The 26,183-nt window shown below is 33.7% G+C and overlaps 2 protein-coding genes across 4 annotated transcripts; one reads left to right on the forward strand and one right to left on the reverse strand.

Moving 5' to 3' along the window:
• Positions 1-1,819: 1,819 nt before the first annotated feature.
• LOC127963054 (keratin, type II cytoskeletal 8-like) lies at positions 1,820-8,180 on the reverse strand. 2 transcript variants are annotated; one of them, XM_052562713.1, is made up of 8 exons: positions 7,769-8,180; positions 4,511-4,719; positions 4,194-4,254; positions 3,993-4,088; positions 3,757-3,915; positions 2,933-3,058; positions 2,524-2,744; positions 1,820-2,206 (listed from the first exon to the last, which is right to left on the reverse strand). In XM_052562713.1, the coding sequence occupies exons 1-8, from the start codon at positions 7,997-7,999 to the stop codon at positions 2,197-2,199; spliced, it is 1,113 nt and encodes a 370-aa protein (XP_052418673.1). In that variant the 5' UTR covers positions 8,000-8,180; the 3' UTR covers positions 1,820-2,196. The 2 variants fall into 2 exon arrangements, with proteins under 2 accessions (XP_052418673.1, XP_052418674.1); XM_052562714.1 differs by lacking the exon at positions 1,820-2,206 and having other exon boundaries at positions 2,520-2,744.
• Positions 8,181-13,224: 5,044 nt separating this feature from the next.
• LOC127964061 (ankyrin repeat and BTB/POZ domain-containing protein 1-like) lies at positions 13,225-25,976 on the forward strand. 2 transcript variants are annotated; one of them, XM_052564209.1, is made up of 12 exons: positions 13,225-13,476; positions 14,729-14,791; positions 14,879-14,934; positions 15,680-15,824; positions 15,902-16,061; positions 17,120-17,165; positions 17,248-17,364; positions 18,240-18,352; positions 19,328-19,426; positions 19,634-19,801; positions 20,406-20,606; positions 25,956-25,976. In XM_052564209.1, exons 1-12 carry the CDS (start codon positions 13,421-13,423, stop codon positions 25,959-25,961), a joined length of 1,230 nt encoding a protein of 409 aa, XP_052420169.1. In that variant the 5' UTR covers positions 13,225-13,420; the 3' UTR covers positions 25,962-25,976. The 2 variants fall into 2 exon arrangements, with proteins under 2 accessions (XP_052420169.1, XP_052420168.1); XM_052564208.1 differs by lacking the exon at positions 25,956-25,976 and adding an exon at positions 21,650-22,835 and having other exon boundaries at positions 13,226-13,476.
• The last annotated feature ends 207 nt before the right edge of the window (positions 25,977-26,183 follow it).

Here is a 26,183-nt window from a genome sequence, read left to right on the forward strand (position 1 = left end):
AGAGAAGAAGCACCAACATGCGTCATCTGTGCTGTGAATCTGAAGGGACTGGACTGATTCTGGATGAAGGAATGGTCTCTGATCTCGTCAGATGTTCTCCAAACGTATCAGGCATTATAGGTGAAGATTCAGAGCTGTTATCTTGGCAAAATGAAGTTGCAAAAAGAATTGTATAAAGGGTATGATTAATTGTTGCTAATGTGTATTAGAGAAAAACATTTATTTCGGTTGCACTTTATTTTACAGTATGTGTACTAACATGTACTTATAGTGTACTTACAGTGTATTCATCTAAGAAAGTTCTGGTAATACAAGGTAACTACATGGGGTAGGGTTAGGTTTAGGGGTAGGTTCAGGGTTAGTACCTAGTTATTACATAGTTATTGTAATTACTATAATAAGTACATACATAGTATGTACTTGAGGAACAGGACTGTAAAATAAAGTGCTACCAACATTTCATAAAAAGATTTCTCTCCTACTTTCTCCAATTAAAGGTTAGATTTTTTCCAATTTAACAAATAGAACATCAGAAGGATTAATGATACAGATTCATTTTCACATCTGCCTTTGATCATTTTCAACAAAGCCCAGTAGGTGGCGGTAGATCAGTGAGTGATTCATTAGGTACATTTACATGGACACTTCTTGGTTGCATCAAAATTAATTCATTCTGATTGAAAAATCCGAACATAGAGTAGTGTTTACATGAAAGCTGAATAAAGTTATTGGGTTGATATGTGTGTTTACATGTTACACGCTTCTGAACAGATTTAATCTTTTGACATGAGCATACTGCATGAATATGAGTTTCTCGCTGTTGTCACATACTGTATTTAAAAGAACATGTGATATTTATCAACATCGGATTTTAATAAGGAAACGACCAGCACATTAACTTTTGTGAGAAAAAAAAAATGTTGAGTCGTCTGTTGATGAGAGTCTTCAACAAGGACTGGTGGGACATTGTCCTGCTCCACTTCACAGTTGCTGGATGAAAGAGGAGTTTTATGATGATTAAACACTTATTTATGACACTTTATTTACCAGGAAGAACAGCTTGTTCTGCTTGTCATACGTCATTATGCTAATTTTACATGACTGCACTTGTGCATTACTTTCCAGTTTCAGTTTTCAATCCAATCAAGTGTTTACATGTCCTCTCGCTCGGATTCTGAAAGGAATAAACCACCCCTTACAATCAGATCGAAATATTAGTCAAATATTAGTCAATTCAATCCGACTGACCTGTTTGCATGTGACTTTTTTATTCTGATTGTGCTTCCAGTTCTATTACGATTGGATTAGTAGGGTCCATGTAAACGCAGCTATTGTGTCATTAATTCAACTGATTTGTTCAAAACACGGAATCATTCAGTAACAAAACACAGCCAAGTGTTGCTTGGAGACTGTGCAATACTTCTGCTGTGATCCTTGTTCGGAAACTATTTTCGTTGGTGAAATAGAACAAAGCAGTAAATATTGTGTCTAAAATGTAAGTAACATGGTACTTAATTGACTACTGAACTATCTGTTTAATGAACTAAAAAAATAATGTAGCCTTTGGAAGCGACGTTTGATTATGTATTAGCTACTTTGCTTGGAATCTTATCAGGCCTGTTTCTGTCTTTGAAGTAAGATGACACACTTCACCACTGTAATACTTTTCTGTTATGACCACAGCTCTTCTCAGATGAAGACAAGATGCTTCAGATTCTTCAGATGACATTGAATCACATACACTTCTGTGATTTGAAGCTGTCTAATACACACTTACCCACACTCCAGAATTTACACAGCATTAAACAAGTGAAATAATCCCAAAGTTTTTATTTACACATTTATTTCTACATTATTAATTACATTTTACAACTTTTTCACTTTTAAAATGATTTGTAAAAGTTCAGATTAAAAATATCTAGTAGATATAGTAATAATTTGATCTCTATATAACAAAAAGAAAAACAATGACTCCAGTTAATTGTAATAAAACATTGACAACATAAAAACCCCAAACTAGCCTATTTAATGTATGAGCAGGATGAGAAAAAGAAAAAAACTGAACGTAAATCAAAATTTTTGTCAGTTGCTTGCTAGTATTTCATTCAGCAGTGACAAGAAGGGATGAGATGACAGGAAGTCACATGTAGACTGTCAGATGCTCGCTGTTCATTAGCGTTTATGGGATGTTCACAGTCATCCAAGCCTGATGGGAAAAGAGATCAGATTTACGGAGTTTACCTACTTTTGACCACTTATTTTAGTTAATTCATAATTTATATAACGATATAAATATAACAAAACGTTTCAAATAAAATTATTAATATACTGGAATAAAAATTTAAATATTGAAATAAAATAATGATAATGATATATTACTTGAATTCTAAAATAATTATATAAATAATGCAAATATATACATATATATATATATATAACAATAATATAAAAATTAAAAATAATCATATTTAGTAAAAATACTTTATTTTAAACTGAGTTAATTGCTTAAGCCCTACAGTTCACCTGTTCTCTTCTCCTTCCAGTAGTTTCCTGTAGGTGGCGATCTCAATATCCAGAGCCAGTTTGACATTCATCAGCTCCTGGTAGTCTCGAACATTTCTGGTCATGTCTTGTTTGGCTTTCTGCATTGCGTCCTGCAGTGCTCTGATTTGTTCTTTCGCGTCATGCACCGCCTCCTCACCTCTACGATCCGCCTCTTTGATCTGGTCATCCACGCTCTCACGCTGTAATGATATCAGAGAATTAACACAGCAGCAAAGTGTCACTGTACAAGCTGTTTCCATCCATTTACAGATCTGTGAGAGCACAGAAAGTCGCCATTGCTTTTACTGCGGATGCTCATGTTTGCTCAGGTGTTCAACAGCAGACATCAATAGTTGCTCTAATGAACAGATGTAGAGTATTATCTTACCTGAAATTTAGCCGAGGCTATCTCCTTCTGCAGTCTCGCTATCTGCCTTTTTAAATCAGCTATTGCACCTTTGCTATCTTTTATCTCAGTGTTACACTGGCGAGCCTGTGATGAGATCATATCAAACTGTGGAGGAAAACACAAGTATGCACAATTAATATCAAATTAATTAAATTCCAATGAATTTAAATAATGAAATGTATTAAAAATACAATATGTTTTAGGTAATGAATTTTTAAATCACCTTTTTGCCTTAACTATGTCATTGTGAATGGTTCTGTGGTGGACAAATTTGTTTTTAACAATACTAATTTTGTATGTAGTATTTGTATATGAATAAATGCATTGTTCCAAATGGTTTTAGGTAAATTATGGCAGGTTTGTGGAAATGTTTAGAAAAAAGCAGTGCAGAAAATGTATAAATAAAGGAATAATAAATCATAGAATTAAAAGAATGAATAAATATTAATAAAATAAACAAAACATTATATATATATATATATATATATATATATATATATATATATATATATATATATATATATATATATATATATATATATATATATATATATATATATATATATATATATATATATATATATAGTATTTTTTTAATAATATTGTAAAATATTTGTATAATAAATAAAGTATTTTAGCATTAATATATATATAGTTCCCTTTTAGGGACCCTGGCATGAGGATGATCGTATTTGAAAAGCATCTAAAAGATTGAAAACCACTGCATTAATCCATTAAAAATGTAATGACATGTACTTAGAAAGGAATACAAAAAGTCAAAAAGTGTGAGGCGTGATCTTCACCTTGATCCAGGCCTCAGAATCCTTTTGGCTGCATGCCGAAATCTCCTTAAACTGTCTCTTCATATTATCGATGATCTTGTCCATGTCCAGCTGCCTGCTGTTGTCCATCTGCACCACAACGGACGTGTCCTTCAGGTCATCCTGCAGCTCACGGATCTCCTACAGAGAAAGAGAGGTGACGTGAAGCCCTCTGATTAATCTCAGCTGTTTCATTCATGCATGTGAGTTTACATTACCTGTTCATGGAAGCTCTTGAAAAATTTCAGGTCATCCAGGACTTCAGTTACTTGATCTGCCAAGGCATGTTCAACTACGAATACAGTATCCACATCCTGTCAGGACAGGTACAGTATACTTGTTAGTTTGGCAGATCCTTGGCATACTGTCATTATTTGTCATCTGATGCACTTCATCTTCTGCAACTAGATATGTCTTACCTTCTTCAGAAGAACAAACTCATTTTCAGCTTTATCTCTGTTGTTAATCTCATCCTCATACCTGTTGAAGCAAACTGAATTGTGTCATACCTGTACAGATCTCTTGGTAACTTCACTCACTTCAAGTAAATGAAATCAAATACATTGATGTACTAAATCTATTACAAACAAATCTGAAATCATATTGAACAATGACTATAATTTGAAGAATCCTGAGATTAAGACTTTGCGCTGTGCTAATTATAGCATGAAACTGAACACTAATGTCTGGTTTCGAGTCGAGCTCAAGACTGAAGATGAAGTGTGTGATTACGGACCTTTGTCGTTGTTTCTCAGCCTGCATTTGGGCATTCCTGAGCTCAGCGTCCAGGTGTTCTCTGTCTTTATTCACCCGCTCCAGCTTTGCCTGCAGTGAAGCGATGTAGGACTTCAGCATGGGCTCCAGTTTAGACTCAGGTTTGGCCTCATTCTGTAGCAGCTGCCATTTAGTCTCCAAAAGCTTGTTCTCCTGCTCTAATTTACGGACCTGCGTGTGTTAAAGAACATGTTATTGCTCAAATGTTGCTCTTACAACATAACTGAGAGTTGTTTCCTTTAAGGATCAACTGTTTCTCTTTAAGTTCCTTAGTAGTAATTAAAAACACAACAGACAATAGTTGACATATACAGTAAGATAAAGCTATGAAATGAATGCGGATAGCACTTTGGAATGAGAAATATTTGAGTTTATATTAAAATCTCAGATTTCTAATAGCTTTGGGCAATCTGAGGGCAAGTTGAGACAGAGATCTCTGCTGATGCTCTCTAACAGACACAAGTAACATTGTCTTTATTGGTCTTTTTCAAAGAGAACTTATTTTTAGTTTTAGTTTTAATTCTCATCACTCTCATTTTTATCTCATTGCCATTAAGTAGTTCTTATTTGTGACTATTTTCTTTTTAAATATACTAAAAATACAGTTTTTCTCAATTGCTTTGGCTCAGTTCTCAAATGATTTTTTTATTTCCCAAAACATTAAGTTCAGATCTCTTCTCGTTACAATTCACTTCTTTTTCACATCAGATTGGAATTTCTTATTGATTTGAGCAAATTGCAAATGCTTTGGCACATGTGTGCAAAGAGTACATACAACTGTCTGCAGTTTGGACAACAAATAATTGCATATGGCTTGTTGATCAAAACTGATGACTCGATTCTCACTTACACTGTCAAACACTTCAGAACTTCTCAGACATTTTTTATTGTGTAAGCCATCACATTCAAAACGATCTATTCAGTTATCATAATTAGTATACATGAATGTATATTCTAAAATATATCTGACATTGACATTATTTGTAATGTCTGCTAAATTGGCACATGACCTCTAATTGCATTCACAATCTAATTGCAACCTCTAATATATATATATGTAGATTGCCCACAGCAGAATCACTGCTGTAGAAGTTGAGAATGGAGGACGTTCACAACCCTGAACTGTAGCAACATGCTCGTGGAAGAGCAATTGGAAGGCGTGTAAGAAAACGCGGTGGTGATAGAGGAAGAAATAATCGAGGAAGAGGTGGAAATAGAAGAGTCAGAGTTTTTTTTCCCATGAATGTTATTTGTTGTTTGTGTATTTGTGGTAATACACAAATATGAAATGAAAAGTGAAATCTTGCTACTCTTGTCAGTTACTTTACATGTACAGTAAATACACTTGTATTGTGTATATACACATGAAGTACAAAAATAAACACTGTAAAAATACAAATGTTCATAGACTTCTTTTTTTTTCTACATGCTATTGAATTTCCGCAACAAATATGAGATTTTTGTTTAAACCCTTAATTTGCATGGTTGACTGTGTTGGTGAAAAAACAACTAAACATTTTGACCAGTGTGGGTCACACAATGACAAAAATACTTTAGATTTTGGTGGCCTTGGCCAAATTATTGACACAATAACTAGGTTTTGAAGCATGAATTAAATGTTTTGGGTGAGTAACTACATTTTGCAGACACATTTTGAAGTTCCTGCAAACAGTTGTGACATTTGCACTCACAGTTTAAAGAATGTGAAGACTGTTTCGAAAAATGTGCCAAAGCAATTGAGAAAAACTGTAAAATATAACTCACCTATTAGTTATTACAGTTTTTCTCAGTCGCTTTGGTACATTTCTCGAATCAAACTCACAATTTGCAAAACAGTAAGTGCATTTCTCAAAACAATTTGTACAAATAGCAAAACACCATGGATAATCTGCAAAAGCCACTCTCTTGCTCAAAATCCTTAGTTCATCTCTCAAAAGTAAATATCTGTGTCAATGAACATGTCAGTGCCATCAGAATGACAAGTCCTTGTGTCATAGTGTACGGATAAGACAGTCAAATTGTTTAGTCATGTTGTCAATATAACAGTGTACTCCGGAGGGATGTTCTGATGTAAACTATAGCAACATTTTGGATGACAGTTACTGTATTGAACAGTATTCCATATGTTTATGTATGCCATATAATCATTTCAAAAGTACACATTTACACATTACTGTATGTGGGGTATTGACTGAAAGAGACTGGATTGAATTCCCAGTTACACTTTTACTAGTGGTCTGGCCAAAAAAAAAAAAATCCTTTACAATGTCATTGTGATATAGAAAAGCAAAAAGAAATATGGGCACAAAGATGAAAATAAGTCAATTGTCAGAATGTGTAACTCTTGTGTTGTCCTCTGTCTATACAGAGCTTCAGAGATTCATGAGATGAACCTTTGAGCTATTTCAGAGAAATGGTTTATCATTGGTTTATCATCTACATTCTCTTCATTAGTAAATATTCATTTGCACAATTCATGTCAAATTGACAAAAAGTCTAATAATAATGTGTAAAAAAAAAAAAAAGTGTGCTTGGCAGTTTATGACAACTAGATTAACCATTTTGCATTTAATTACTTATACAATGAACTAAAGCCAGAAAACTATATAAAACACTTTGAGCAACATGACATTATCAACTGATAATGTAGGAAACAGCAGAGAATTGTACATAATCATTTGCATGGATGTACCAAAGCATTTGCAACTTGTTCAAAGAAATGGGAAACTGCTTTTTTGATGTGCACAAGTGACACAATGATGTGAGAATTGAACAGGTAGTTTTGAGAATTTCAATTCTGATCTGAGAAATGTACCAAAGTGACTGAGAGAAACTTTAGCTAATCTGGCTTCTAAGATAAAAAAAAAAATACTAAATACTTTTTTCTCTCTCTTTTCTACAGGTTATTACCAAATCTGGCTGCTGAGATTAAAAAAGAAAAAAATCAGTGCGTACATACAAACAAACAAACAAATAAATATTTATCTCCAACAAATACAGCTTCTGAGATTAGAATAAAAACTAAGACAAAACTCAGAATTAAATTATCTAGCATGTTCATAGATAGATAGATAGATAGATAGATAGATAGATAGATAGATAGATAGATAGATAGATAGATAGATAGATAGATAGATAGATAGATAGATAGATAGATAGATAGATAGATAGATAGATAGATAGATAGATAGATAGATAGATAGATAGATAGATGTCTCACATTATCGATGAAGGAGGCAAAGCGATTGTTGAGAGATTTGATCTCTTCTTTCTCCTGGTTCCGCACACCCTGCATTTGAGGGTCCAGCTGGAGATCCACGGGAGTTAGGAGGTCTGTGTTAACAGAGACAGGCCTGATGGGGGCAGCAGCCAGTGCCATGTTCACCTGCCGGGGTGTTTGTGCTCCGGCGCGGGGGTAAGAGCCAATTGAGCGGTTACTGTAGGAGTTCATGGTGGACAGACAGACAGAGAGATGGAGAGGTGTGTTACAGAGGAAGGACTGGAAGACATCGGGTGCTTCCTGAGAACCTGGCTACTTATACACTGACAGCTGGGTGTGTTTTTGTGTAGAAATGAGAATATACCAGCATTCTTCACTCTGAAAACCTGTTGGGCTCACCAGACGTCCAGAGAAAACACACTCCACATTCAAGCACGCTAACTCAACTGAAACTTTGATCTTCCTCTGATAACGAGAATGTTTCCTGTTCCTGATTGTCTGAAATATGTGAATGCAGTCGGGCTGCAATATTAGCTAAAAAAAATGCTGTTTTTTTTTCCATGCTGTTGCTTTTGCATGTATTTCTTCATTTGTATATTTTGGTGGCATATTGTGTTCATGCAAAAAAAATAAAAAAAAGATTCAGTGCAATAATTACTAGATTGTTTCAATACAGTTGATTCAGTACAGTATTAAATAGAATTTGCATTTATATTTATCGCTTCTGAACAAAGTGCATTGATTTTTCTCAAATCTTCATATACAAATCTGTTACATTTACTGTGTATATGCATCTTTTTTCAAGATGGAGGGGCATTTATGTACACAGCAATTGTGTAATTTAACAGCAAATATGTTTATGTGTTGTTATGTACAAGATCAACCATTTTAAATTATGTATTTATATTTACTGGCTGAGAATATAAGATTAATTATTATTTTTTTGTCTGCACAATTTGAGCCACATGTTCAGTTTAATGAGAAATTACTGTAGTACTCACCACAATAATTTTACAATAAATAATAATAATAAAAAAATAATAAATAAGATTTGTTAAAAATCTTTAATTCTTAATATATTTAAAATGTTAACAAATTAATAAGTTATAATTGATTAATTTATAATGTATTGTGTAAAATACATTATACTTGTAGATTTAATGTATTAATTATGCCTTGTAATGCACATTATAATGCACTGTCCAGGTGTTCTCTGGCTTTGATCTGCATGTATTAAAGAATATTTTATTGCTCAAATGTTGCTCTTACAACATAACTGAGAGTTATGTTTCCTTTGAATTACCAACTGTTTCTCTTCAAGTTCCTTAGTAGTAATTAAAAACACAACCGACAATAGTTGACATAAACAGTAAGAATAAAGATATTAAATGAATGCGGATAGCCATTCAGATCACTTGATCTTGTGAGAACGGAATGAGAAATATTTGAGTTTATATAAAATTTGCTCAAATGTTGCTCTTACAACATAACTGAGAGTTATGTTTCCTTTAATGATCAACAGTTTCTCTTGAAGTTCCTTAGTAGTAATTAAAAACACAACATACAATAGTTGACATACAGTAAGAATAAAGCTATGAAATGAATGCAGATGGGCAATGCTTTGGGCAATCATGGAGTTATGAAATTTTTTTATGTTAATACCTTGGAGAATGCAAAAGGAATTGAAAGTAAAAGCAAGTCATTTTCATCTCTTTACCATGTTGCTTTATTTATCATTTCTCACTTTCCCACAAGGCAATAGCACAATGGCAACGCACTGACAAACCTCTGCTAGAAATTTAATGGATTTTTTGCACCCACATTTGAACCTGACTGTGTTAAACACACCGCATACTCAAGAACATCAAAGCAAACGCTCAGCTTACATTAATGCATAATATCAGAAAAATGATTCAGCTGAAACAATTGTGTGTACGTGTGAGTTTCTCTGTTTTTTTCATCAATCAAATCAATAAACATAAACCAGCTGTGACGAGTGGGGCGGGGCCGAGGGACGTGGGAGGAGCGTGGCCGGTGGAATGATTGGGAAATCAGTGACACCTGCGACCCACCGCCGGTCTCGAGTCCCACGTAGGAGATGGAAGGATATAAAACTGGAGCGACGACAGTGAAGGACGAGAGAGGACTAGGCCTGGGCTTTTAGTTGTGTTTGCTTTTTATTTGTGCACATCAGTCATCCGTGAGGGGCTGATGCGCTGTTTTGTGTTTATTTTTGTCATTAAAGTCTTCAGTTGATTGTCCGCCGGTTCCCGCCTCCTTCTTCCTGAAGATTATGGATTTTTTATTATTACAGTGGTGCTGAAACCCAGGAGAAGGAGGCGGGTACTAGTATGACTTCATCATGTAACTTTACATTAGCCTAGATGCTTGCACTTTTTAGGCACGATTTGTTTAGTTTTTGAATATACTTGATACTATTAAAAGGCACATCATTAAAACAAAAAAATACGAGTTCACATATCACACCAAACCACGCATGGAAAACGTTATTAGAACTAGCTACTAAATTACTAAATTACTAAATAATTTAATTACAAATACAAAATGTTGCAGAATAATGTAATATATTACATTATTCTGCAACATTTTGTATTTGTAATTAAAGGGGTCATGAAATGAGAAACCAAATTTGCCTTGATCTTTTGGAATATAAGAGGTCTTTGTACCATTAAAACGTCCTGCAAGTTTCATAGCTTAAGACGTCCTCCCCATTATAAACGAGCCATTTATTTAATCAAGCTCTAAATACAGCTCGTTCTGGATCCATGGTAAGAAGTGACGTCACGGTGCGAAGTGACGTTCCAACCATTTGCATATGACCGCCTCCAGCACAAGACAACTACGCTCATTTCGGATCGTTGTCGCGCTGCGCGCCTCACAAGTGTTCAGTCGACGGACAGCGAGTGGGTCTGTGTACAGGAAAATTACAATGCCACGCAGATGTGCTGTTCCTGGCTGTGGACAAACAACATCTTTGAATACGCTGCCGAAAGATCCTGACGTCAGGGAAAAATGGATGCAGTTTATTTGTATAAGAGAATCTTGAAAATATGTCGCCTTTCTAGTAGGCCTACATGTAATAGAAGATTAAAAATGTTGCCTTATCAATGCTGCATCTTCAAATATGGCCTGTGCATGCATTTTTGTCCGCAGTACACCCTATCATTTCATTGAAATTAGGTAAATAATGTTGAACTGTTAGCATATTAAACTATAGAATAATTATGCAACAATAAACCGTTTTCAAGTGTCTCGGGTTACAATTTTTTTATTAATTCAAAATAGTTTCACTTTCCATGTGGACACGGGCTGATCCAGTCTTCGTTGTTGTGGTGATGGTTCATTTTCCTCTGATTCCTCATCTGATTCCGGCTCAAACATATAAGGTTTTATCATTGCAAGAGCCATCGCTTCGAAATGCATCACTCGCTACTAAACAGTTACGCTCAATCCGCAAATGTTCCGTCAAATGTCGTTAGCCAATCATAACAGTGGGCGTTAACACTGAACTCTTAAAGGGGAAACAACCCAAAACAGACTGTTTGAATCAAAGGATGAGAAACAGGGTGGGAAAATGTCATAATTCACTACATTTTAAAAGTTTTTTTTTTTTTAACTATAGTAATACTATAATTGCACCTAGGGGACCATAATAATAAAATAAAAAAACCCATGTCATGACCCCTTTAAATTATTGTTTGTAGCAACTTAATATCACATTTTAATCATGCTGATTTTTGGAGAAAAACTGAAATGGCACTCTTATTGTGATGATTAACTACAAAAAATGATATAAATATATACATTTTCTAAACCCCATATCTTGAATTTTTTTATCTTTCACATGCATTCATAAATGCATTTGATTACACCGATTAATCCAGTGAAAGAACGCACTAAAACTGCACATGCGCACTAGTATGACTTCATCATGTAACTTTACATTAGCCTAGATGCCTGCACTTTTTAAAATGATTCGCGATCCCCAAACTGACTCAAATGATTCGCGAACCCACTCCGAACTCCTGAACTGACTCAGATGATTCACGCCCTGAACTCCCAAAATGACTCAAATGATTCGCGAACCCGCTTTGAACTCCCGATCTGATTCAAATAATTCGCGAACCCGCTACAAACTCCCGAACTGATTAAAATGATTCGCGAACCCGCTACGAACTCCTGAACTGATTCAAATGATTCGCAATCCCCGAACTGACTCAAATGATTCGCGAACCTGCTACGAACTCCCGAACTGATTCAAATGATTCGTGATCCACAAATTGACTCAAATGATTCGGGATCCCGCTCCGAGCTCCCGAACAGACTCAAATTATTTACGCTCCGAACTCCCAAACTGACTCAAATGATTCGCGAACCCGTTACGAACTCCCGAACTGATTCAAATGATTCGCGATCTCCAAACTGACTCAAATGATTCGCGAACCCGCATTGAACTCCCAAACTGACTCAAATGATTCGCGAACGCGCTACGAACTCCAGAACTGATTCAAATGTTTCACGAACATATACATTTACATACATAATAAAACCCAATATAGGAACTAGAACTTAATAATAATAATAAAAAAACTATATAGACATATTGAAAATGAATTTAATTTTTTTTTTTACTAAAATGTAATTTACTAAAATAATAAAATAAAGCCTAATGCAAAAATTAACAAAAACTATATTAGTGTACGAATTATACTTAAATTACACTGCAAATAATAAATCAAATTCTGAAAATGCATGCATTAATTACATAAATCAAATGCCCAAATTCAAATTCATTTTATCATTTGAGGGGGCACAGACAATAGCAAAATTTATTATTATTATTATTACAAAACTTGAAGAAACATACAGAAACGGGAAGCGAGACATGACTATATGAATATATTCCAACAAGATGCAATCCAGAAAGTAAGAACAGAAAACAAATATTCTGCATTTGTATATGTCCAATTATAGCATTATTGATACATAAAAGTGCAAAAATAACTTATATTCTTTTAGAAATTATGTCATAATACATAAAAATTATGGCACTCTTTTTGTTATTTGTAAGTCTAAGAGATGAAACAAGAGAGTTCAATTCAGCAAGAAAAGAGGGGAAAATACAAAAGAGATTAAAGCCATTTTTGCTTATTAACTAATAATTATGCATTTAATATAAGAACATTAACAACATATTCAGCCAATTATAGCTTTGGATTTTTTTTATAATAAAAGATAACATATCTGAGGCCGAGGGTATGGACACATTTGTAAGGTTTGAAACAGAGGTGCATAAGTCAACCCATAAATTGTTGGTAACACCACAATCAAAAACTATCTCACAAGAGGACTCTGGCGTTACGCTGTTTATATTCCAGCTGCGTCTTTGAGAGGGGGGCGCTGTTGAGACGCACGCAAAGCTCTACTGTACGTACACTAATCTGCTTCCTGTTTACTTTTGTTGAGCACTTTCTCAGAGCGAGAATAAACAGCAGACTTCACAAACTGTACCTGGAAACAGGCTCCGCGTTAGTTTTGTTCAGAGCCCTCGCTGTCCGCGCGCCTGCAGCCGATCCTGTCTGTTAGACAGGCCGTTTCAATGCATTTCAGACAAGCTTTAGCGCCGCGCAGATGGACGCTGTTGATCTGTTTTCAAGCTGCAGAAAGGGCGACATTGCCAGAGTGAGGTCAGACAGCTGATGGCTTCTTGTTGTTGTTTTGGTTAGAAGTTTCGCATGTGGACAAATGTGCATGACCTATTTATTCTGGAGATATTTTGTATGCAGATATGCACTATAAATGAATATGGAAAGTAATTTGCACAGCCTACGTAAACTCTACACTTTGACTTATATTCAAGTACGTTAAGCGTACACTGACATAGTCATAACTGAGCAAATATGCATCATTTTACAAACTTAAGATAAATGTGCATATGTAAACAAAAGTGCATGTTCACTATAGTAATACTGTTTATGCGCATCTGTTTATGCAAATATGCATGAATTATATAAAACATTATAAAACATGCATTTCGTATTTGTATCAAATGATCTAGACATTGCATGTGCTTAACTGAAACAAAACCTGAGTAGTTTAAATTTCTGATTATTTATATATACAATCTAATCTGTTTTTAGATACTGTATGTACTCATGTAAACAAACGTGCTATATTTTGGCTACAAAAGTTGTGCATATCTAAGCAAAGCTGAATAGTCTATATAGTTTGTGGATATTGCATATCTGAACACATTTACTTGACCTGTATTATCTTTTATTGGCTATATAGATGCAGAATATAAATATAGAAGCAAATATGCACAGCTACCAAATCTCTTAATTAAATAAACACTAAAAAATAGTCTTTATTTATATTTAATCAAATGTGCATTTCCTATGTATTATCGTGAGACTGCATATGTGTAGCAATTTGCACGGTCTGTGTATAGTGTTTGGAGACTGTATATGCAAATCTAAGCAGCAAATGTGAAGTGAGCTTAAACTATATACTTAAACTATATAACTTTTAAATAATCTGCATTCTTGTCTAAGCAGTTGTGCATGGTATATGTGTTATGTCAATACTTTATGTATGTTCAGTAGTCAAGATGCTATTACATTAATGTATGGAATTGTACTTTTCAAACACCTTTGATTAATGGGTATGCGTGTAACACAGTAAGATATCAGGGTTGTTTTTCGGTGGCAGTAATGTTGTGTAATATTCAGAAACCCGATGTGGCCTCAGAATTAGAAGGAAAAACATGTGAGTCTGACAGATAACATGTTGTCACTTTATTGGCTCACAAACTGGAATAACTGTACTCAAGTCTGCTGATTTCTTGTGTTCAGTTCTGAATGATGTTTTTTTATTATGTTGGATGTAATGTATCTGGTCTCTGCTTTATCTTTTGTAATATTTTCCTGTCTTCTCCAGATACCTGGTTGAACAGAGGGATGTAGAACTGAACATCAGAGATAAGTGGGACAGCACACCTCTGTAAGACTGCTCACTAAGGCTTATTTCCTTTTATTGTCTGTTGTAATGAAGTCTCTGTCTGACATCTCTCTCTGTCTCTGTCTTCAGGTATTATGCGTGTCTCTGTGGACATGAAGAGCTGGTGCAGTACCTGCTTGCCAATGGTAAATGTTGTAATGATCACTCATACTGTCTGGGCCATTCTAATCTGTATTTAGTCAGATTTGCACAATTATGGTACAAAATAAAGCCTGAAACACTGAAACATGTCAGAAAAGTTCATTAAAAAAGTAATATTATAAATCAGTTTTCATAATAAGGTCTGAGACCTGAAGACATTTGTTTGTAAAAAAAAAAAAAAAAAAAAAGTCATTAATTCTCTAAAAGTTTTTTATTTATTTTATTTATTTATTTTTTTACACAATTTACAGTAATTCCATGATCTTTATTTTTGTGGGGGGGTGGGGGGCAGGGTCTTGACAATTATTAACAAAAATTATAAAATAAAAATAAAAATAATATTTATTATAATAATTTGTAACACTATTACCAAAATGTATGCATGGCTAAAGAGTTTGTGTGATTTTTATTATTATTATTATTATTATTATTATTATTTTATTAATATATTTTTTGGTGATATTACTGGACAGAGTTGAATTGTAGATCAATAGATTATGTAATTTTTTTTATATTATAATTTGATTTATATTATTCAATCAAGACCTCAAGATGTTTGATTGCTTAACTTTTCATGCTACATGCTCTAACTAGATAATAGTTTTTCCGTCATATATAATCGCTCTCACTAGACTGTTTTTCCTCAGTGATATTTGTTTTAAAGGAATGCACTGACTGTATCACTAGTATTTGTGAAAGTGCATCACAGGAATGTGTTTGCTGTTTCAGGAGCGAAGTGTGAGGCGAACACGTTTGACGGCGAGCGCTGTCTGTACGGAGCGCTGAGCGATCCCATCCGCCGCCTGCTCAAAGAGTACAAGCGCATCACGGCGAAGGCCATGCAGAGAGACTACTACGACCAGTTCCTGCAGACGTGAGGACCACAAACACACACAAACACACACCATGGTCACTTTCCCTGACTCACGGATTGGTGCTTCCCCCTTGCAGGCTTTTGGAGCAGGGAAACTACAGCGATGTGACGTTTATGGTGCACGGTGAGATGTTCAAGGCCCACCGCTGTATCTTGAGTGCCCGATCAGAATACTTTGCCCACATGCTGGAGACCAAGTGGAGGGGGAAGAGTGACATTACCCTCAAACATCCACTGGTAGGCGCTGTTTCACTGCAAACAAATCACTTTGACTGCATACTGTCCTTCTGTGTCACATGCATGGAAGCCCATTATTTTGTACTTCTTTTACATAAAACTTTTTATATGATAAAAAAAAGGTTATTGTGACTTTTTAATCTCAAAATTCAGACTTTTTTGTTTACGCTAACAGAATTAAAAATCAATTTAATTGACTTTTTCTCACACTTTTTTTTCAGAATTGCAAGTTTATATCTTGCTGTTTTAAATGTATATTTAATAATTCTGACTTCTTTCCCTCACAGCTCTAAGTTTACAGCTTGCAATGACTTAAAAAAAAATTGGAGTTTACATCTTGCAATTCTGATTTTGCGGAATAATAATTAAGAATTTTTTTTTTTTACTTTATTCGACAGTTCTGACTTTTTTTTCTTTCTGTTGCGAGTTTATAGCTCACATTCCTGACATTTTTCTCAGAATTGCAAGTTTTTATCGCACAGTTCTGAATTTATATGTCATAATTCTGAGGTATGAAGAACTATATTTGATATAAACTCAATTACCTTTTTTATATTCTGTGGCATAAACAGGTTTCCATACAAATGATATTATGTCAAAGGAGCCCAGATGGCATATTATTTGCGATGCATACTTTTTCATACACTTTTTCTTTCACTTTTTTTCTGAATAGTAAGTTCTGCCACCTTTTTATAATTTAGGATTAAACATGAAATCATATGTTAAATTTACATCGATTAATTTAGCAGATGCTTCTATCTAAAGTGACTTATAGTATAAATGAGGAATACAATGAGAAATTCATTATAAGCTAGAAGTGCTTATAGTACAACATTTCAGACATCATATACATAGTGCTTGGAAGGATCAAGAAAATAATTGTTCTTATTCATCATGTTTTCTTCAGAAGGTGTTCACATCTTCTGGAGCTGCTTTAATTATCTTCTCCCCAGGGTTGTGTTAAATTAAGAACAGACTTTTCTCTCTTATAACCTTTTACTTCAGCACGTTTCAAACGCTCATGTTCCTGATGTGTCCATTTGAATTCTCTTTTCCAGGTCAACCCTGCTGCCTTTGGTGCAATCATGCAGTATTTCTACACTGGTGAGCATCAGAGTTTGTGGGTGGTGTTAGTACTCTGGTGGCAGACGGTATTATAATTTCACCTCGTGCTGTCTTTTTCCAGGCCGTTTGGATATAGATGTGAATTACGTGGAGGACTGCAAGCGTTTGGCGAAACAGTGCAAGATCAGCGAGCTGATTGAGGAGCTGGAAGTGAAGTGCAAACAGGTTTATGAGTTTGGTGAGGAGCGTTGTGAAGCTACACTGAAACTCATGATGATTCATGTTAATGTACACCTTGAAAATTCACTTCACTGCAAGGTGCTCATAAAAAGTAGATAACAGCATTAATAAGTAAATAAGTAATACTGCTGTTTTTACTGTTATTAAAAAAGCTTCTTCTGCTTACCAAATCCTAAAAACAGAAATACTGGCAAATATTATTACAATTTCAAATTCCTGTGATGCACAGTTGTATTTTCAGCTTCATTACGCCAGTCTTCAGTGTGTCACTTGATCCTTCAGAAATCATTTGCTGCTCAAGAAACATTTCTGATTATTATCAGTGTTGAAAACGGTTAATATATCTGTGCAAACCTTAATCTTTTTTTTTATTCTTTGATGACTAGAAAGTTCAAAAGAACAGCATTTTTTGAAATAGAAGTCTTTTGTGACATAAATGTCACTTTTGATCAATTTAATCAATTAAATGAATAAAAGTAATAATTTCCTTTGACGTTTGAACAGTGAAGTGTTTATGGGAGGTAATATTGCTTTGTGGCTTTAATGCAGCTGTTATTTATTCAAGAAATTAGATTAGTATTTATCTTAAACAAAATATTGTTTAATATTATTTAATGAAACCTTATCCATTAAGCAATGTTAACATGTTGAACCATATTTAAAATGAATAAATAAAAAAACAGTGTGATGATAGCATAAAAAAACACTCAGCTGTATATATTTTGTATGTTTTATTTACCCCCCCCCCCCCCCCCCCCAAAAAAAACCAATCAGTGATTTCAGGATTTGGGGTCAGTTATTTAGTGATGGGTCAGTGAATCAGTTACTCTGCTGCCGTGAATCATCTAAACTCTCTTGTTCTCTCTCGGGCAGTGTCTAATAAGCCCGGGACGTGTGTGAAGGTGTTGACTCTGGATCCTCATGACTCTCAGCTGCAGGATGGGATGGCTCTGCTGGCTGACAGCGCACTTCCTGCCGAGCTGCGGGTGAGAGGAAGCACCCAGTCACACTAGATCCTTTTATCATCAGAGCCAAAATTCATATGTGAAGGGTCTGTGGCTGCTTGCATTCTTTTTTTATCTTTTATTATGGGATATGTGGTTGCCTAGCAACTTGTGGTATAATTCATAATATTCAAATGCCAGTCCCTGTTGGAGCTGGAGGCTCCCTCTCCTCATGGAGAACAAACTTGCCTTCAGGACCTATAAATACCATCATGAAAATAGTATTTGACATTTGAAAAAAATAAAAAATAAATAAAGGCCTTTACAGTTTTCTCATGAAATGCACATCTGGTGGAGATGAGTTTCTGGACGCAGTTTTTAAACGCTTCTTCTTCTTCTTCTTCTTTTAAACATTGTGTTTATTTTTGTGTATCTCCATACACTAGTATTCAAACATTCGGGGACAGGAAGATTTGTTTTGGAAAGACATTAATACTTTTATTTAGGAAGGACACATTAAATTGATCAAAAGTTACATTGCATTACATTTAGCAGACGCTTTTATCCAAAGCGACTTACAGTGCAGTCAGTCTAATCAGCCTTTATTTTTCCAGTATGTGTGTTCCCTGGGAATCAAACCCACAACCTTTTGCGCTGCTAACGCAATGCTCTGCCACTGAGCCACAGGAACATGAAAAGTGACAAGTAGAGACATCAATAATGTTCCTAAAGATTTCTGTTTTAGAGTACAGCTGTTCCTTTGAGCTTTCTATTTGTCACTGAATCTTAAAAACAGGGTTTAAGCAGCATTGATGATAATCATAGTGTTTCATGAGCAGCAGATCAGTATATTGGAATGATTCCTGAAGATCATGTGACTCTGAAGACTGAAAATTCAGCTGTGCATCTGTGCATCTGTGGAATACATTGTATTTAAAACGTATTCAAGAAGAAAACTTGTATTAATAGTTGAGAGTATTACCGCGCTGATGAAGTCTCTTGCTGTTTGTTCTTTAGGTTGGATATGGTCAGCTTCCTTTCGATCTAACTGATAGTTTTCCCAGTTACCCTGACATCTGCTTCCGGGTGGAGGGCTATGACTTCCTGTGTCATAAGGTCAGTGTTTCTCGATGATCATCGAGTGTTGTACATAGGATGCTCTTATTATTTGCATATCCCACATGCAAATGAAGATATAAATCGAATATCTCTTGGCTACGTTTTTAATTACTCAGAATGAATTTTAAATATGATGTTGTGCTTTGATATTCTGTTTGTGGTTTGATTAAAAAGGGTGAAATGTGTTTGTGTTTATGTGCGCAGGCGTTTTTCTGTGGTCGCAGTGATTATTTTAAAGCTCTGGTGGAGGATCATTTCAGCGAGGGGGAAACTCTGCAGACTCATCCTAGGATTCCCGTCATCACCCTTCATGACGTGTCTCACGATTTGTTTACAAGAATCCTGTACTACATCTACAGTGATAACACTCAGGTACACACAAACATGCTCACATCTACAGTAACACTAAACCTTAACAATCAGGACGCGACCAAAGACATGCTTTAGAGTCGTTCTGGCATAAAAAAAACCCTGATATCTACTGTTAAAAGTTCAGTAATTGAAATAAAGCAGAAGTAAAATAAAATAAAAGATAAAATACTAAATGTGTTAAGTACGAAGTAGAAATATAAAAATGAACAAACGACCGAAATTCAAAAACAAACTGAAAATTTTAAAATAAAAAACTGAGTCAAAATAGAAATAAATGATTTGAAGTACAGCTGAAATCAAAGTAAATAGACATAAAAATCAATAGAAATATTTCTAATATTTTAAATATAAAAACAATGTAAAAATGTGTATAAATTACATTTAAAATATGAATATATCAAAAATGTAATATTAATATTTAAGTTATATTTGAACCTATATTTACAAAAAAAGTATTTTTAGAAATGATTTTTATATGATTAGAGCAAACTTTATAAGGGCATATTCTTGTACTTTTTTTTTCTTTCTGAAAACTGTCTAAATTGAAAAAAAGTGAGTCCAGAGAGCCCCTTTAAGGCTGTGATCTTGTGTGGTTGTTCTCCAGCTCTCTCCTGAGAACGTGTTTGAGGTTCTGTGTGTGGCTGACATGTACCTGCTGCCGGGTCTGAAGCGTCTGTGTGGCAGGACTCTGGCTGTGCTGCTCAACCAGGAGAACGTGCTGCACATGTGGAAGACGGCCAAACTGTTCCGGCTCTCGCGTCTGGAGGACCAGTGCACTGAATACATGGCCAAGATCATAGAGCGGGTATGTGTTCATTTACAGATATGCTGCTTATGAGCAAAAATCACCTTATTTACATTCAGAATTAATGTCCCTGCTGTTATTGTGGACCACTCATCCAATAATTTGATTATTGTTATACAAATATTTAGAATTTTGATGATAAAAATGGAAACAATTTAAAATAAAAGTAATATTTTATATAAATGTAAAGAAAAAATTATTGTTTATACATATAAATTGATGTAAATATAAATATAAAATATAAATTTAATAAATAGTATAAAAAAATTACATTGTATATTTATATTTGTTTAATATATAAATATATGTCATTATATATAAATATTATTAGTATAAATATTTGAAATATATAAATGTTTTATTTAATAACAAAAAAAGATATAATTTTATATTGAAAATATATTTATAGAATATAAATATAATTATTTTAAAATATGCAATATGTAAAAAAATATATATTATTTTATGTTAATTTTTGTTAAATGTAATTTTATTTTCATGTTATTTTTTATAAAATATATGAAATAATAGTTAGTATTAATTAAATAGAAGAAACTTATACGATATTAAATGATTTAATACAAGTTTCATATTTGTATAACATAAGATATTAATATATAAATATATTTTTAATAATTATATTATAAATGTCCACTCATATTAATGTGGCAGAGTAAAAAAGAGTGTTTAATTTTATATAAATATACGTTTTTATTGTTAAAATATAAATATATAAAATATAGCTTCATATTGTAATTTTTTTTAAATCTAAATATATATATATATATAATAGGTCGTTTTTAATATAAAAAGACATAATGAAAAATAAAATATTTTATCTCTTTTAATATAAATTCTTCTAAACAACAACAACATCAAACAAACGCAGCAGTGTAACCATCTGATGGATGGAATCAGGTCCTGGCCCGTTTTCTGCCGACTGTTCAGGTTCACTAGAAAGTCAGGTTACAGAAGTTGTGAATATCATCATAACTTAATTCTCACCATGGATTAAGGAGTTCATGAAGTGAGATTTGTTTCAGCTGGTGGAAAGGCCAGAGTTTGCTGACATGATCAGAGAGGATGCTGGGAATGTGTCCGCCAGGCAGGAAACAGATTCCATCCCTCTGGTAGACGAGATCCGTTTCCACATCGCCAGTGACGTTCAGACGTACAGCGCCATCGAGGAGGCCAACCAGAAACTGAGCGCGCTGGAGCTCCTGCTGGCCAGCATCGGCCTGGAGTGCTGAGAAACACAAACGCTCACCGAACGCTTCACATGCACAAATAATCCTTAGCAAACTAGCACCACTTAGCAGAAACAAACTAACATGGTCGATTCTAACCAAAAACATGCATCATGTTGGAGTGGCCCGTTGTGATGCAGTGAAGCTGTCTGTCTTCATTTGTTTCTGTTGGTTTTTACTGAACTAAAAGAGAGATGAAAGCTTGACATTTCCCCAGTAGTGAGCTTTCTATATCAGATCAAGTTCTTCCTGATATCTGGACATACGCTGTTCATTCTTCCACATGCGTCAGGACAGATGTAGCAGAATATTTTACAAGCTTCATAAGAAACGTAAAGTTGGAGTCAATGATGCTGTTACATCACTGAATATGATTTGAGCCAGTGATCAATGATTTGATTCAGGAACGAATGATTTATTGACATGCATTAAAGAAAAGGAGTGCATTGATAAAGTATCATTTTTGAGATGTTCGTGATAGGACTGACGATATTGAAATCATGTTTTTTGATCCAAGAGTGAATTACGAATGCGTTCTCTCTGGTGTTTGTGTGAGAGTTTGGTATTTGTTCAAGCAAATAGATCATTATTGATGCTTTGAAATGTGTGTTCACTTACAAATGTATCTTCCAGCACAAGAGAAGTTTTCCAGCTTTGCATCCACACACTTCTGGTAATATGCATGCAATATTTGCATAGAATTACTCAATGATATAATCAGGATACATGCTCCTAAAGTAGGCTACTCCATATTTCTCCACCTAAATATTTTTTCCTGCATTGCTTTGATTTTATTTTATTTCATAGTCTTTTATTTATTGTATTTTATGCTGCTCTTAAAGCATATCCTGTGCTCATGTGCTCAGCAGCTCTTGGTGAGTTGTGTGTTTGGTTCTGTGTTTCCTTTCCTATGATTTATAGTGGGATGCTCTGACTGAATGGGATGTAAATAAATGAGCAAAAATAAATCTTATTTAATGTACATATTACTTGTAGGTCTGTTTGATTTACCTTTGGAGAAGTCTGAGAAGAGAACTCTGGGGGAAAAATCTATTCTGCATTTTTAAATGTAATAAAAACATCTGTTATAATTAGAAATAGTAGTATTATTCGGGGTTTTTTTGTTTTGTTTTTGATATTGTTGTTTGTTTTGCTTTAATAACAGCAACACTCAAGCCAAATTTATTACACATGGTTTAGTCATTGTAAAGTAATATTTAGAAATAAATGTATTTTATTTAATACATGGTCATTATTACAAATGTTATTATCTGTATATTCTGAGTAAAAAGTGTCTTGTTTTTACATTCAAATTATTGTAAATTGTATTGTGAGCATAGTTAAAATGAAAAGCTTAAAATATTTTAATAGAAAAATTACAATTCTGAATACATCAATGAAAATTTGAAAATATAGCATTAAAAACAATAATCAGAGCATATATATGTATATATATATATATATATATATATATATATATATATATATATATATATATATATATATAGTTAGAATTTCCCTTTAATTTTATACAAAATTGTTATTACAAATGTTATTATGTTTTGTTTTGTTTTTTGCTTTATTGATGTCAACACAACCAAATCTATTTACCGTATTTGTATTAATACAAATCTTAATTTTGAGTAAAGAGTTGGAAATATGTTGTTAAAAAACCATACATTTCACAGTATATTTGTGTTTCCTTCCTCCTTCCTTTTATTCTTTGAATGACAACAATCAAGCCAGATTTGGTTCAATTTGGACCTAAAAATAGTTTTTTTTTTTAATATAAATGTATTATTATAAACTGTGCTGTCAGCACAATGAGTAAAAAGCTGTTTTTGTTTTTAGTTTAAAAAAAATCTAAGTATGTCAATAAATGTTTCTTCTTTACATTTCTAAAATAACATTTCAAACTAGAAATGGTGTATTAGTAACTCATTTTGTGATTGATTGAGTTTTAGTTCGTTTATTTTATTTATTGATTTATTTTTACGTCCTCAAAATGTCTTTGTTCCCACCTTTAAATTAAGAGCCCAAATGTCCGGTGTGGTCCCAGAGGTTTGGGAATGTCTGACCTATCTTTGATTTATGAGCTGCTGTAATAATGTAGTCCTGCAGGAGGCGCTGTGTTCGCCCAACGCGAATTTCACAATGGCACCGAAGGACAAAGCTTCATATGATTACTTGGATCTTATCCATATTTATCGCGTTTTTGTCAAACAGTCATGTTTTACTGTAAAGCGTCATATCAGTTGTAAATGTTCCATAACTGGACGTCCCAAAATTTTGCTCAAATCAGTAATTGCGTGTGGCAGGATTTCCATAGAGATAAGCGCATAGAGATAAGATCATATTTAACGCATTTGATTGGTGCGTTTAAAACTGCCACATCCTAAAATGTTTGAGAGAACGAACAGAAATGTATTAAATTAACAAACAATACAGTATGTCCCTCCTCGGTTCTAAAAGCTTGGAAACCTCTGAAAACTCCTTTAAAATACTCGTTTGCTGGAGTTTGGTAACTTGTCAGAGCATCAGTCTGGGTTTTCATGTTTCTCCAGGCAACAGGAGGCAGGATTACCATGACAACCGACTCTAGTGAGGGATGAAGGCCTGTCAGAGCAGCATCTCTCCTGAGAGCCGTGTGTGTTTGTGATCCCTGAGTCATAACCTGACAGCCTGGATCTTAACCCTGAAGATACTAGACCTATACAGCCACAGCTTGCTGAGCTCAGGGCAGACCTGCTGATGTCTTACTCTCACATCAAGAGGAATAATAAACCTCCAAAAACACATTTATTTGATTCATATGTGCTATTACTCACAATTCATCAGATGCTGAATACTTTATAAGTACTGCTGAAGATTATAGAATCTTACAGAAGGTTATAGAATTGTCTATAAATGAATTTTGCATATATATATATATATATATATATATATATATATATATATATATATATATATTTATTTATTTATTTATTTATTTTTATTTATTTATTTATTTTTTTGCATCATAATACCAGTCTTCAGAGACACATGATTCTTCAGAAATCATTCTAATCTACTGATTTGCTGCTCAATAAATATTTCTGAATATTATCAATGTTGAAAACATTCATCCTCATTTGTAAGTCGCTTTGGATAAGTGTAAATGTAAATGTATATGTTAACAATTAAGTCTGGGTTGGAATAATTGGGATTTATAATGTCACCAAGTCTGCCTTTATTTGATCAGAATAGAATATTAATAAAATCTAAAATAAGCAGGATATTATAATGATTTCTGAAAGATCATGTGACACTGAAGACTGGAATAATGATGCTGAAAATTATATTTTATATAGATTTTACTTAAAAAAAAACATGTATAAAGTCGCTCACTAAAACCTTAAAATGAAAACATAAAAGCATTATATATATACATATATTGTAAATACATTTCTATAATTTATCATTTTAATATTTTATAATATAAAATATTTAACATTTGCATTTATTATTTTATATAATAAGAATATATTTTTTTAATTTTATATGAATATATAATATAAATGTGTATAATATAACAATATAAAAATTTAATACATTTATTTATTTATTAATTTAAGTTTCAAATATTCTTTGAGGTCATTAGAGATTTATATAGAGAATTTAGCTAAAGTATGTGTGTTTTTACACAGAATTACCATGGTAGCAATATTTTCTGACAAAATAAAAGGAGAATGGCAGGCCGAAGTCTGACAAGGCAAATATCCTTAACGCTTAAATACTAATCAAATGTTAAACAAATATATCCAAAATGTCACATGTATGTCCTCCTGCAGTTTACAGAAGTACAGAGAGCCCTTGAGTAGGAATCTGAGAATCCAAAGCATAATGTATTCCCCAACATTAAGTAAGACTGAAGTACCCCTACATCAAAACTAAACTAGAAAACCATTTGATCTGTTCCCATTTCATACTGTGTATGTTAAGTAATTTAATAAAATACTTGGGGGGGGGGGGGGGTATACAGACACACATTAAACTGAAACTAAAGAAAGCATGATATTAATTCAGACTACTTATTTTAATCTGGCACTTCTCTGTTTTATAGGTTTAATCACGCATTCTTTGCGAGCAGCCGCTGGAGTTCGTGGAACCCTATGAATGTATTTCCTGCTGCGATCAAAGCATTGTTGGGAGGTTGAAGTGTCGTAGTTCTAGCAGTTTAAATCAAGCACAGCATGTGTCAGTCTATGTGTCTGACACAATATCATGGCAGTTAAATGAGTTTTTGTACGTTTTGGCGAATCGGTGGCTTGTGTGTGTCAGCGTGTGAATG

The sequence above is a fragment of the Carassius gibelio genome, chromosome B8, assembly GCF_023724105.1.
Source record: "Carassius gibelio isolate Cgi1373 ecotype wild population from Czech Republic chromosome B8, carGib1.2-hapl.c, whole genome shotgun sequence".
In the NCBI taxonomy this organism is placed as follows: domain Eukaryota; kingdom Metazoa; phylum Chordata; class Actinopteri; order Cypriniformes; family Cyprinidae; genus Carassius; species Carassius gibelio.

Excerpts from the sequence above, each read along its gene's own strand:
- LOC127964061 (XM_052564208.1), top strand. The coding sequence starts at position 13,421 with ATGGACGCTGTTGATCTGTTTTCAAGCTGCAGAAAGGGCGACATTGCC. Across the intron at positions 13,477-14,728 it reads GGCGACATTGCCAGAGTGAG|ATACCTGGTTGAACAGAGGG; the intron begins GTCAGACAGCTG and ends TGTCTTCTCCAG. Across the intron at positions 14,935-15,679 it reads GCAGTACCTGCTTGCCAATG|GAGCGAAGTGTGAGGCGAAC; the intron begins GTAAATGTTGTA and ends TTGCTGTTTCAG.
- LOC127963054 (XM_052562713.1), bottom strand. The coding sequence starts at position 7,999 with ATGAACTCCTACAGTAACCGCTCAATTGGCTCTTACCCCCGCGCCGGA. Across the intron at positions 4,720-7,768 it reads TTGCCTCCTTCATCGATAAT|GTCCGTAAATTAGAGCAGGA; the intron begins GTGAGACATCTA and ends TAACACACGCAG. Across the intron at positions 4,089-4,193 it reads AGTTTGTTCTTCTGAAGAAG|GATGTGGATACTGTATTCGT; the intron begins GTAAGACATATC and ends CTGTCCTGACAG.